We start from the raw sequence: 13073 nt of genomic DNA, 5'->3' as shown, positions 1-13073 counted from the left end.
TTACTTACAAAGAAAATGCAACACAGGTTTAATTTACTTATGGCAGTTTGAGATGTTAAGCATCCCATCTGTATGGGGAAAGGAAATGACATGTCAGAATCAACTTTATGTAATTGGGAGGGACAAGGATGCAGTCACCTTTAGTACTTTGCTAAAAGGAATTATTCCTTGTTACCATTCATCATATAGATTACTTGCTTGCCATTACAGTGATATTTTGCTCTTGTTTTTATTTCCTTAATTGCATTTTCTTAGAATGAGCAGGTTTTTTTGTATTTATATTGAAGGGTGTCCAGATAGAAAAAGTAAGACTTATATGGTTAGGGTGTTTTTATACTCAACTAAGCTTTAAAAAAATACTTCCCCACCCCCCATTATTGCTTTCAAGTATTGCCAGAGGTATGTGAGCTTGACTGGCCAGGCAGCCAAGTTTGAGCCTGACCATTCTGGGTTTTCTTCTTCTTTGATAATCAAAGTTCAGAGAACTACTTGTCAGGTCAGGGCTTTTTCACTTGACAGCCAGTCTCCTCACTCTGCCATCCAAATCAAAAAGGAAACAATTGGAGTCCTAGAGCATGGAAAAGCTAATTTTTGGACTACAACTCCCAGTTATCTACCCAGCATTTACAGGAGTTATAATCTAAAAAGGTAACATTTCCATGTTCTGCCAATATCACTTTATTAAATTTAAGAGTAACCAAGAATTGTATAGTCTAATGCAGTTTTAGCTTTTTAAAATTGCTTAGATTTAATTTTTTGGATAATGAGAGAAAATATGAGAATATATTAGCTATTAAAAGTCATTGATGTTGCCATGCATTTTATCTTATCCTTTCTGCTTTTAATAGGTTAACAACAGACTTGGTATACCAAGCCTTTTTAAAATAGGCATATTTTCCCAATCACCTTCATTTCTTCTATTCTCTTATTTTCTGTTGCACCCATATAGATTATTTGCTTGCCATCTTCTTGGATATAATTTTGCTTTGCTGGCAAAACTGCTGAATTTCACAGACAGCACAGTATGGGTACCACCTTAGCTGAGTATAAATCTGAAAGTATTAAATGATTTCATACTTGTACAGCCAAGTTACATTTTTGTGACTATGGAATAGAATTGTTGGCTTTAACTACATGGCTTGTCACCATGAGAATGGCTCTTATGCTCACATACTTCATTCTCCTCCCCAAGTCCCTTGTCTTTTCTATTGTAACCAGTTTGCCACAACATTTCAATTAGCAAACTCTGGTTTGCTCAATTGATCTGAACTGTGACTTTAGTTTTAATTCTAGGCTTTGAGGAAGAGCAGAAAGCAATTTTTTATTTATTAGATGCAATGTTGTATCATGATTTCCATAAAATGAAGAGATTTAAAACAGTGTATCATGGGACAAAGGAGTATGTGAACATAAGGCTGACACATATAAGGTCAGGTCATGTAAACAAAGATATTGGCTTCACTGGGACTTATCTGGTTCCAATAGACATTACTATTAATTTGAATAAAGAATTTATTTGTAAATAATTTTGTGCTTGTTAACTTCTGACTTTCTCCTCATCAGGGAAATGTAAGCAAAGGCATTTAAAGTGGTGGTATACTTATATGTGTGTATCATATGGCAACAGATACACACTCATGACATAGACACTTTTATTGAGAACATCTTTGTTAGTTCCTGTTTTTTATAAAATGGAAGTTAGTATTGAACTATGGAGCTGCTCTTACACTTTAAAAAAATAGCCAGTGCATGAAACTGTTCCTTACTGGTCTGTAATTCAGTAACTCAGCACCTGTAATCCATTAAAATTTATTAGAAGAATTTAACCTCTTGTAAAAGTCACATGGGAGCCACATGTGAATATTGAAATCTGATGAGACTAGGAAATGAATCCTGAAGATGGCAGGTGTCCTTTTTACCTTAAAGGAACAATATTCCAGATTTCCTTTTAGGAAATACTATCTCATTTGAAAATGAGCTTTCTTTTGAAAAGTAAACTGATTGGTAATGTCTTTTATTATTGACACAGATTGTATGCTGAATTTTGAATTAATCAAATTTTGCAAACCTTAACTTTGCAGCATTGGAACCTGCTTTTGAAACTTAAGGTTTTGGAAATAGTTTGTAATGGGTCATGGAATATGTGCATATGCACATGAACAGCAGAAGTGGAGAGCAACCTTGTATGAAGACATTTGTTGGTGTCCTTCCATCTTTTATAAAATAAAAACAAAATAAAATAATTGTCCCCCTCCCCCCAGAAGAGCTATAATTATGGAACTTTGTGATAGTGTTGTTGCATGTATACGCCTTTTAAACGTTGTATGTGAAAGATGGGAGGAATATAGCCAGGGTGGTTTTGCCAGCATTATGGAGTCAAGCACATCTGTTCAATTGTTGCCTCCCGTGCAGCTAATAAAGGCATACCGAGCTTCTGACCAAAAAAAAAAAAAAAAAAAAAAAAAAAAAATGCAGGGAGAACAATCCTCCATCTGCAGTCCAGAAACACAAGCAAGTTTATTCTGTCTATAGTCTTTGTTTTTGGGAGAGTTGCTTGTTATAACAAGGGCTAAATGGCTCCTTTCCTGTTGATTTAACATAACAGCACAACTAAAGAATTTCATGTTTTATCAAGTCATACTACATTTTGTTCTATTGTGGAAGGAAAACAATATGGTCTCAAGGTGTTGTATCACTGTACCTCCACTTGCTGGTATGGAATGCTTTTTTTGTGTGTGAAACAGAAAACATACATCTGGTTTTCTGTAGGTATTGGGTTGTTAGGGGTATATTAGCAGAGAGTGGGATGAAAATGAATAATAATTATAATGCTTATGACAAAAAGAATAAGACCTGCCTGTTACCCTTTCACTTGTGTATTTATGAACAAATGCATTCAGAATTGTGGCATAACAAGAGCCTCGTGGCGCAGTGGTTAAAACCTGTACTCACGACCTGGGGTTCAAATCCCAGGTAGCCGGCTCAAGGTTGACTCAGCCTCCTATCCTTCCGAGGTCGGTAAAATGAGTACCCAGCTTGCTGGGGGGGTAATATGTAGCCTGTATAATTAAATTGTAAACCGCCCAGAGAGTGTTTGTAGCGCTATGGGGCGGTATATAAGTCCATAAATAAATAAATAAATAAATAACACCAGTCAGGCTTATGCATGTTAAAAACACATATATTCTCACTGCCCTCCCCACCACCACCCCAAAGTGTTTTTAAGTGTTTCTACTAGGGTTATGCGTGTAATGTTTTGCCTAAAGCTATTAGGAGCTACTGTGTTCCATCTGGATTCTATTAATTATAGTAATCCCTTGACTTATTTCTGTATGTGATGGCAACGTTTGAAGGTCATAAAACCCCAGGTGTGTAAAAGAGTTAGTTAACTTGTTTTGCCAGTTGGCTCCCAAGATATAAAAATACTGCATTCCCATATGAATGAAACCATCTGTTTTCGCTGAAGTCTAGGGACATTAGGTCTGCAATACCAAAATGCACCCTTTCTGTTCTTGCTTCAAATAATCTAATTTTAGGAAAGATTGCACGGTTAAAAAATACTGGGGTGATTGCTGACCAATGTGCCCCTGTTCAACTGTTTTGTTTTTAGGCATAGACTCCTACATCTTGAGCAACTTGTAGATATGTTTACATAGTTGGTTTACTTCATTTACATTTCTTCACTGATAGTGTACTGCGTTATTAACCATTCCTAGCTGACAAAAGTGAATCAGACCATGCACTGAAAGTCCATATTACACCCTGAATGTGCTTTTTAGGGTGGCTGTATATCATCTTCAGTATCAAAGGCACTGTGCCTCTGCATGTACATTCCTGGGGAACGTGAGATATAGGGTGCAGCTGTACTCATGTTCTAGTGGCCATTTCCCAGAGACTGTGTGGCTGCTGTGCTGGTGGAACAATTAAATTAGCTTAGAGGCCAGCCACAGAGACAGGGGAAATGTTAGGGAGAACAATCTTCAGGACACGGCCAAAGAGCATGAAAAACCCAAAACAACTAAAATTAGCTTTTATTTAGACTGATCAAACATCCTGTTCTTATGTAAGGAGAGAAGGGACTTGTAAGTAGGAAATGATTGAGCACTGTTTCCCATTCTGATGTTGAGTTAAGGAAGAGGGTGCTGTAAAATGCACTATCATCCTTTAGCCTTAAATATATCCTTGCATCTCCAGCATGTAGATGTTTTATCTGCAAGGAGAATAAGGAGGTTGTGTGAGAGCAAGAGAGAACACAAGTATGTACTGGATTTCTGTTTTTAAGTTGACACGATCCTCAATAGCAACTTTTAGATTTGCACAGAGATAAGAACCAGTTCCCACGTTAATGGTTTCTGCCTGTAAAAATATTTGTGGCAGGTGGCATGAATAAGCCACAACAAAAGCCTTGTCAGTCAGTAAGATGTACATTTTAATAATAAATGCTGAGTTTCAAAAATGTGTGTATTAGAAAAGTACAGTGGAAGAGATAGGATAGGTGTTTGCTGCCAGTTGATATGTGAAGGTTCTTTGAATTGTTCACAGTTGAGCTACTTAACCATGGGCTGCATGTTCAGTCCTTGAACTTGGCCAGTTGGGATATGTGGTATTTGTACAAAGGAAATAGCATGACCTGCATTTTTATTTGGAAACCATTTTCTCAAAGAGTATGTGTTTGTGTATATTTCCTGTTTGTACTGTAATAGGATTTCCGAGATGCAGTCACACATGCTTCCAGGCAGCTTGGAAAGCCTGTAATTGAGGACAGAATCCTGAATCAGATCCTGTATTACTTACCTCAGCTGTATGAGCTTAATCGGGACCTCTTGAGAGAGCTAGAAGAACGTCTGTCTCACTGGTAACGCTATATGGTGTATATTCCTTCTGGTTAATCAGTTCCTTAATTGAGCTTTGCATTCTAAAAAAAAAAAGGGAGATCACCACAAGGTCTGATTATTTTTAGGATCAGGAATAAGACTTGTGATAATTTCCAATATTTTAGATTATAAATGTGATTTCTGAAGCTAACAATCCGCTATTGTGATGTGACTATTTTCAGATAGATTTTCGGTCAGTATAAAGAAATGTGTGTCTATGGATCCATTTTCATCATTGGGGCATTTAGGGCAGACAGCTGAGGTAATGCAGGAACACAAGTGCACTTTCACTGGCTGTAAAATTGATAAATATTTTTGACAAGTAGAGTCCTTTCGAGGTGGGCTTTTTCCCAGCTGTCTTCTAGATTGAGTACTAAGAGAGATAGAAAGATAAACCAAATTATCTGTATAGAAGTCTACAGAATTTAGTAAAATTTAAGTTTTAGACTGTTGGACCTACAGTGGTGCCTCTACTTACGAACGCTCCTACATAAGAACATTTTGACTTACGAACAGCTCCGGTTGCAAAATTTTGCTTCTACTTGTGAACAGAGCTTTCACTTACGAACACAAAAAGGCAGGGGGAAAGGGTGGGAAATTCAAATAGATAACTGTAGGTGGCAACGAGGCTGCTTCTTTGTAGCTCTTTCGCCCGGGCAGTTAGAGAGTGTGGGATCCGAGGAGGCTGCCTACTAAGGTAAGGTGCTGCTTTACAGTTTTACAAAACTGTTCTGGGTATTTTTGCAGTGTGGTTTTCGGCTGGAGAGGTTATGCGTCTGTGCTGTGATGGGTCTTGGGGGTTAATTGTTTTTTGTTTGTTTGTTTTCCCCCATTTCCGATGGGGGGGTTGGTTGCTTTTTGGAGTGTTTTCCCCATTTCTGATGGGTCTTGGAGGGGTTTGTTTTTTGGTCCCCCCATTTCTGATGGGTCTTGGGGGGGTTGGTTGCTTTTTTGGGGGAGTTCCCCATTTTCAATGTGTCTTGCATGCCTTTTTGCTTTGTTTTCTTTGCATTTCTGATCTGCTCCATTTGTTTTTGCAATGTTTCCTGCACACTTCCCTTGCTTTTTCCTTTGATTTATGTGCATTTCCAACCTTGTCCCTTTGTTCTCTGTGCATCTCTGATCAGCTCTGTTTTTGCAATGGTTCCTGCGTGCTTCCCTTTGTTTTTTCATTTGATTTCTGTGCATTTCCAACCTTGTCCCTTTGTTCTCTGTGCCTTTCTCCATTTGTTTTCTGTGCATTTGCAATGGTTCCTGCATGCTTCCCTTGCAGCTTGAGTTTGGGCTAGGTGGGGGGTTATGTTTCTGTGCGCTGATGGGTCTTGCAGACCCTTTCTGCAAGGGCCTCTGCTGGCTGGTTTGCTCTTAAATGGAGTTTAGACTCAAGGCTCCCCACACATTGTCTTCTCTCTCTCTATGCTCCCCAGGTGCTTGGTTTGGTTTATAATGTGTTTTGTTTAAAAGGTGCTTGGTTTGGTTTAAAAGGTGTTTGATTTAAAAGGTGCTTGGTTTGGCTTAAAAGGTGTTTGGTTTAAAATATGTAAAATGTGGTGTAAAATTGTTCCCCATTGTTCCCTCCCTCCTTTCCTGCTCTTTTTTTTTTAACCTAAGTCATCTTAGGTTAAAAAAAATTCTCCTCCTAGTGGTAGAGGACGGATTAACCGGTTTAGTTCCATAGGAACTAATGCTTCAACTTAGAAAATGTGCCTCTACATACAAACAAAAAACAGCCAGAATGGATTGATTGTTTTTCACTGCATTTCTATGGGAGATGCTGATTCGACTTACAAACGTTTCGACTTAAGAACATCTTCTGGGACAGATTAAATTCGTAAGTAGAGGCACCACTGTATTTACAAAACTTTGCACATTCATACAATTTTCATAATGTAATATAGAATTATAATGTGTAACCTTTAGTTTGCAATTAGGTCTCTGAGTTATAACACTTTAAAAACTGATGATTTTTTAAAATAACAATAGCATGTTAGTGCCAAAAGTAAAAAGAACTACTTTAAATTTTAAAATCTGATAAAAACATTTTTATTAAAAATCATAGATTTTTATCTCCTGTGCCTGAAATCTCTAAGGCCAAACCAGATATGATGTTCACATAATTTGGCCTTGCTTGGTTGTTTCTGTATAGTTTTGTTTTTTTGTAAATTGATTGTGCTGGAGTAAGACGAACTAAGGTCTACATGTACACAATCTGATTGTTTGTGGGGTTAAATTTCAGGATTGACAATGAAAGAATTGCTGATATATTTCTGAAGAAAGGGCATTACTTAAAAATGTATTCAACTTACATCAAAGAATTTGATAGGAATGTGACCCTGCTGGACGAGCAGTGTAGGAAGAACCCAGGATTTGCTGCTGTTGTGCGGGATTTTGAGGTAAGTACTGTAAATGTTTCTAAGTGTGCTAGTCCAGACATTATTTATTCTAGTTTCATTTAAATGATGCATGTCTTTTTATCAGATGTAGTACAAGTGATTTTTTTTCAGTTATTGTCCCTTTTTAAAATGCATGGGAGTGGAGGTTTGGTATGTTTGCAGCAGCAGCTTGCCTGGTTTTTAACAGCTAAGCAATAAATTATCTGATAACATCTGATTTTAAAACGCAGTATACATTATACTTAAGTATTATACCTAATTGTAAGCAATTACTGGTAGTTTTGTTTTGGTATCATCTTACTAAAGATATGCAAGAAAAATGCACCGAGAAAACTTAGAATACTTGAATCAGATTTCTGACTAGAATAAAATACTATCAATAACTCATGTTACAAAGGTCTGTAGGTTTCAAGCAACGTATGTCATTTTTAATTTTTGGTGCCAAATGGCAATTTAAGAAAATGAACTTATTTTACTGACAAATTTTAAAAGAAAAAATTTAAGACATTTTATATAGTTACTGGTGAAGTTGTATAATCAGAATAAGAGTAACAGCCAATTCATTTTTAAAATCCTTAAACCTTTTAAATGAGCTTATGAAGCTTATGAATCCATTTTCTGTTTTGTTGACTTCTGCTTCAGTGCTTTGAAAACTAATTCAAGAAGAATCTACTTCACCAGTTGTAGCCAGAATAGACATTCTACATCTGTAGTGTGCACCCAGAGATATAAGCAAGACAGCTAAGTAAAGAAGAAAAATATAAACAAAACAAAAGGCCATTTCCCTCTGTTTGCAAGTCTCTTGTCAGGGTTTATCCGGCACTGAACAGGAGTTTGGACTAGATGGCTTGGTATGTGAAGGTTTTTAAGTTCTGCATCCACAAGGAAGGGATTCTTAATGCAATTTGAGCTGAACAGAATATTAAAAGGTAAAGGTTCCCCTTGACAATTTTTGTCCAGTCGTGTTCGACTCTAGGGGGTGGTGCTCATCCCCGTTTCCAAGCCATAGAGCCAGCGTTTGTCTGAAGACAATCTTCCGTGGTCACATGGCCAGTGCAGTGCGACTTAGACACGGAACGCTGTTACCTTCCCACTGAAGTGGTCCCTATTTATCTACTTGCATTTGCATGCTTTCGAACCGCTAGGTTGGCGGGAGCTGGGACAAGTGTGGATTCGATCTTATGACTGCTTGGTCTTCTGACCCTGCAGCACAGGCTTCTGCGGTTTAGCCCGCAGCACCACCATGTCCCTTTTGAACAGAATATTAGAAGTAGGCCAAACTCTGGTCTAAAACCCTCAATTTTAGATGAAATATTCTGTTATAATGTGCCATCAAGTTGCTTTGGACTTTTGGTTGGCTTAGTAGAGTTTTTTGTGGCATATGAAATATAGATTCATAGAATAATAGAAAAGTGAAATTGGAAGGGGCCTACAAGGCCATCAAGTTCCCTGCTCAATTCAAGGGAGTATACTATTATAATTCCCCATGGGTTGCTGGAGTTTTGAACCTAGGTCTCCTCAGTTGTTGCCCAGCATTTTATTGACTACATCATGCTTGTGCTCTGCAAATGTATATTCAAGGTATCATGCCTCAAAGCTTGCAGCTTGCATGCATGAAGGCATAGGGTCTCAGACATGTTAGACAGAAATTTAATTATTTTCTGTAAAGTCCCATAGTTTCCTGTATGTCTAGCATTGGTCACAAGATAAATACAACTATATTTGGCTGATATGAGAGTGGTTGGATAGAGGTGAGGAAACTTTCAAAACAATAAAGCTTCCGATGTCATTGCATGGCAGCATTATAAGTGAGAGATTAAAAAAGTTAATTTTTAGACTGCAGCTTCCAGAATATCTCAGTCAGATCTGCAGTCCAAAACAATAACTTATCTCATATTTTATCTTATTTCTGAAGAGCAAAACAGTTTCTAAAACTAAGTCAAACGATTATCTTTTGGTCATATAAAAACTAATTCAGAATTTGCCTTTCCATCATGCACTAGCAAAGTAAATTGATCTATTTTCAAAGAATTTCGGTTTTCAAAATTATCATTGGTATGTCTTTCAGATGAGCCCTCGCTGTGCTAATTTGGCACTCAAGCACTATTTGCTGAAGCCTGTTCAGAGAATCCCACAGTACAGGTTGCTTTTGACAGGTAAGAGTGTCTATTTCAATGCAAAACCCCGTTTGCACACATTGGCAATCCAACTCAAAAGGGAAATTTTACTTCATATGTGAGCTATTCCTTATGCAGCTAGAAATTCTTCTGGTTTATTACATGGTGGTTGAAGATGTAAAGGTTTCATGCTGTTGGTTCTTTTTCATTTTTTGATAAATAAATGGCAATAGTGATAAGCATCAGCTCTAGAATGTTTGTGTTTCAACAGCTTTCAAAAAGGAAAGGGAGACTGGAAACTAATATAATGTAATTATTTTTCATATAACAAATGCTGGCACCTGTGTATTTCATAGTTCAAGACTATCTAGAATTTCACATAAAATCTATATTTTGGCCCTCTGAAATATCCTCTTCTTTTATATTGGCCTATTCTTAAGGTTGCAGTCCTAAAAACAAATCCTAAAAACAGCTATTAAGACGTGAATCCTACTGAACACAATGGGCAAATATTCTATTTGTGCTGTTCCACATGTGTAAACCAGATTGAGGAATGGGAAATAATCAATTTGAATTATTTTAAAGCTTCCTATCCCCCATTACAGATTCTGAGGCTCCCTAGACTCCCTTTTGCCCTGGGGAAGACTTTGGAGTTTCAGGATGTGAATGGGTGGGGTGTGGGGAGAGGGAGAGCTTTTGCTAGTAAAGAAATCACCACCAGATCTCTGCTTGTGGAATTGTGGCCACTGATATCAATCTGGTATTTGACTTGAGAAAGCTCCCACCCACCTATATCCTTAGGCTTCTAAAGTCTTCCCCAGGGTAAAAGGGAGCTTTAGAAACTAAATTAATTTTAAATTAATTTTTGTGGGTATCCCAGTGTGGTTTAGGGCAGCAAATCTAAGCCAAAATGATTTTGCCCCATAAGACTTTTTTTGTGTGTAAACATGCAGAGGGTTAAACAAAAATAGAGAAACTCATGATGCCACAAAACAAATTTAAAAATCCACATTGGAGTTGTTGTAATTTTATTAATCTAATCAAAACAGCACAAAAAGTGTGCAAGCTTTCAAGTTTAATATCACTTCCATCAGGCATGATGTAACAACAAAGTACATGGGGGAGAAATAATTGTGATGTAAGTATTTTAAACAATTATAAGCAACCAGTAAAATGGTGGCCTTATTTTCCTCCAACGTTTTAGTTTTAAAATAAAAGATTTGTAAGCATATCATGTAAATGATACATTATGCAGATTGCCATGAAAATCTAATTTTGGTAAATAATCAGTACTTTAAAACTGTTGCTTATACATTAAAATGAACATTTTGTTTTGGTAATAAAATTTTAAAAATTGAATGATTTTTGGCTTCATAAAAATAGATGATAGTAGTACATTATTTCTTACCACATCACAGTACACTTGGAAACAAAGGTGTGAAATTCCAGTTTGTGACTGTTCCTATGCAGAGAATTTTGTTGCTGTTAATGTGTGCGTTTTTTTTAAATGCCATATGGGCTCTTTTGTTGCATAGGTGATGTTTTGAGTTCAGCCTTGTAATATAAGCATACACATAACTTAGAAATTCAATGCCGCACCAGCTGATGATAAACACTGTCTCCAGAAGATTAAACAAGTCTGTGCATGACAGATGTAGCAAAGGCTATTAGGGATAAAATAACAGGGAGTCTTGTAACACTTTGAAGACTGACACATTTAAATCATCATAAGCTTCCTGGATTGTAGCTCACATCTTCACATGCATCTGAAGAAAAGGAGTACAGCTGCAAAAATATCTGCCAAATAATTAATGAGTTTTTAAGGTGCACCAAGACTCCTTATCATTTTTGCTACAACAGAATAATGTGGCTATTATTCTGGAAACGTTTAGGAGTGGTATCAGAGTTGTAAAACCATTTAAAATGTGAGTGGGCTGTGCTAACAATGCAGGAGACAGCATGTTGACCAGCTGATATAAACAGAGATATTTTTCATTTTTAAGAATGAGAATGAAAAGAAACAACAACAGCAAAAAAAACCCAGTGAACTGTAAATTTTTCTCCCTACACAGCAGGCGAAGTATTTCCTCTTCAGGAAGGCTTTCCATGAAGAGTGGGTATTTTAAATGGATTGTTGTACTTTGCTGCTTTGAATGTGTTTTGGTGTTGCTTCTGATTTTTGTATGGTATTTGTTTGATCCTTTTTAGTATTTGCATACTCACAGGTGTTAGCTTTAATATTGTCTTTTAATGATACAAGCCACCTTGGGTCCTTTTGAGCAGAAAGGCAGGGTAAAAATATTTTTAATAAATAATAATAAATAAATACAGAGTTTAAAAAAAAGAATTATCTACATTCAGACAAAGCTATGCTGCTCTTCCATGTCAGTTTCAATGGCTGCTTTAACCATCTCTGTAATATTTTGATTGTATTCCTGATGAATAATAGAGCTGCTCTGCTAGTAGTAATTCAGTGCTCCACTCTGATTTTGATCATAGTTCAAACGCTATCTTTTTTCCTTTCAACGAAAACATTTTCTCCCCATTGCTTTCTTATTTTTTTAGGAGAAACATTAATTTCTATTGCCAAAGAGACAGAGAGTGCTGACTTAGTAAATTCCACACTGTTCAGGCTTCCTTATTCTGTTTAGTTTTCCTTGTATCATATTTTGCATTGGCAGGTCAGGAGTTGTAAATGTTGGTTTTGACATGTCGCTCTTTACCTGTGGGGGAAAAAAAAACACATAGAAGGAAATAATCATTTCAGAATTTGTCCTTTCTTCCCATGACATTTGCTCCTCAGTGGGTTTATTCTATTCTAAGTGTTATTTATATGTAAAGTGGGTCTCAGTTTGAAGTATGGATAAACAAATATGTGATTTTGGTGGTTTTCATTAAGAGGATTATGTAAGAATGTTTACTTCAGATATTTGGTTACTCTAAAAAAGTACTGGTGTCAATTCAAATTATTATTTCCTAGTAGAGTAGACCCACTGGATTGATAGATGAATGAATGCACATACTGTAATATACATACATGCTGTCTCACCAAAATGCCATTGATTTAATGAGTCCATTGTATTTGCCATGAATAATTGAATTTAGTCTTTATTGTAATTTATCTAAAACTTTTCTATGTATACATAAATAACATCTCTACAGATGTTAATACATGTATCTAAGTATGCTTGTGTGTAAGTATATACTATGACCAGAATCCTTGCAGAACCCCTATAAATACGTATATTTATAGATATTTAAGAAAACAGTTCATTCCTTGCCATATAGGAACAAGAATTACTATCATGTTAAAGACAACTGGAAAAGAAAAGTAAATTAGGAGGAAACTCATTATAAAATACTAATTTGTCTTGCCTTATTTCCAGTTAAGGGGAAGCTGAAGGATATGTAATTCCATTTGCTCAAATTCCTTCCTTGTTCCTTTCATCTCTTTCCCACCTGTATCCACCATTCAATTAAAAGAGAGAGCAAGAGAGTCCAAGGAGAGTCTGAATTTTTCTGAAAAGGGTTGGCATAATTCAGAATTGACTTGACAGCAGCACATGATTATTGTTATCAAATAATATGAAAAGTGATTATGATACTGTAGGTGGTGACAGTGTTGTAAAAAATAAAGTAAGTATAAGGATGCAGAGATTTTTTTGGTACAGTTATTACCTCCCTTCCCC

At 36.4% G+C, this 13073-nt stretch overlaps 1 protein-coding gene across 2 annotated transcripts in view; it reads left to right on the top strand.

The window, feature by feature from the left end:
* The window catches only part of FGD6 (FYVE, RhoGEF and PH domain containing 6), a 68962-nt gene that overhangs the window by 29872 nt on the left and 26017 nt on the right, over positions 1 to 13073 (top strand). For both annotated transcript variants that reach the window (XM_020815704.3, XM_078394834.1), the window contains exons 6-8: positions 4704 to 4855; positions 7111 to 7267; positions 9336 to 9423. In XM_020815704.3, the coding sequence (XP_020671363.3) occupies positions 4704 to 4855; positions 7111 to 7267; positions 9336 to 9423 (397 nt within the window). The remainder of the gene's footprint in view (positions 1 to 4703; positions 4856 to 7110; positions 7268 to 9335; positions 9424 to 13073) is intronic.

This window comes from Pogona vitticeps, chromosome 5 (assembly GCF_051106095.1).
Source record: "Pogona vitticeps strain Pit_001003342236 chromosome 5, PviZW2.1, whole genome shotgun sequence".
NCBI lineage: Eukaryota > Metazoa > Chordata > Lepidosauria > Squamata > Agamidae > Pogona > Pogona vitticeps.
The sequence above is the reverse complement of the archived record's forward strand: the minus strand, read 5'-3'. Positions and strand labels throughout refer to the sequence as shown.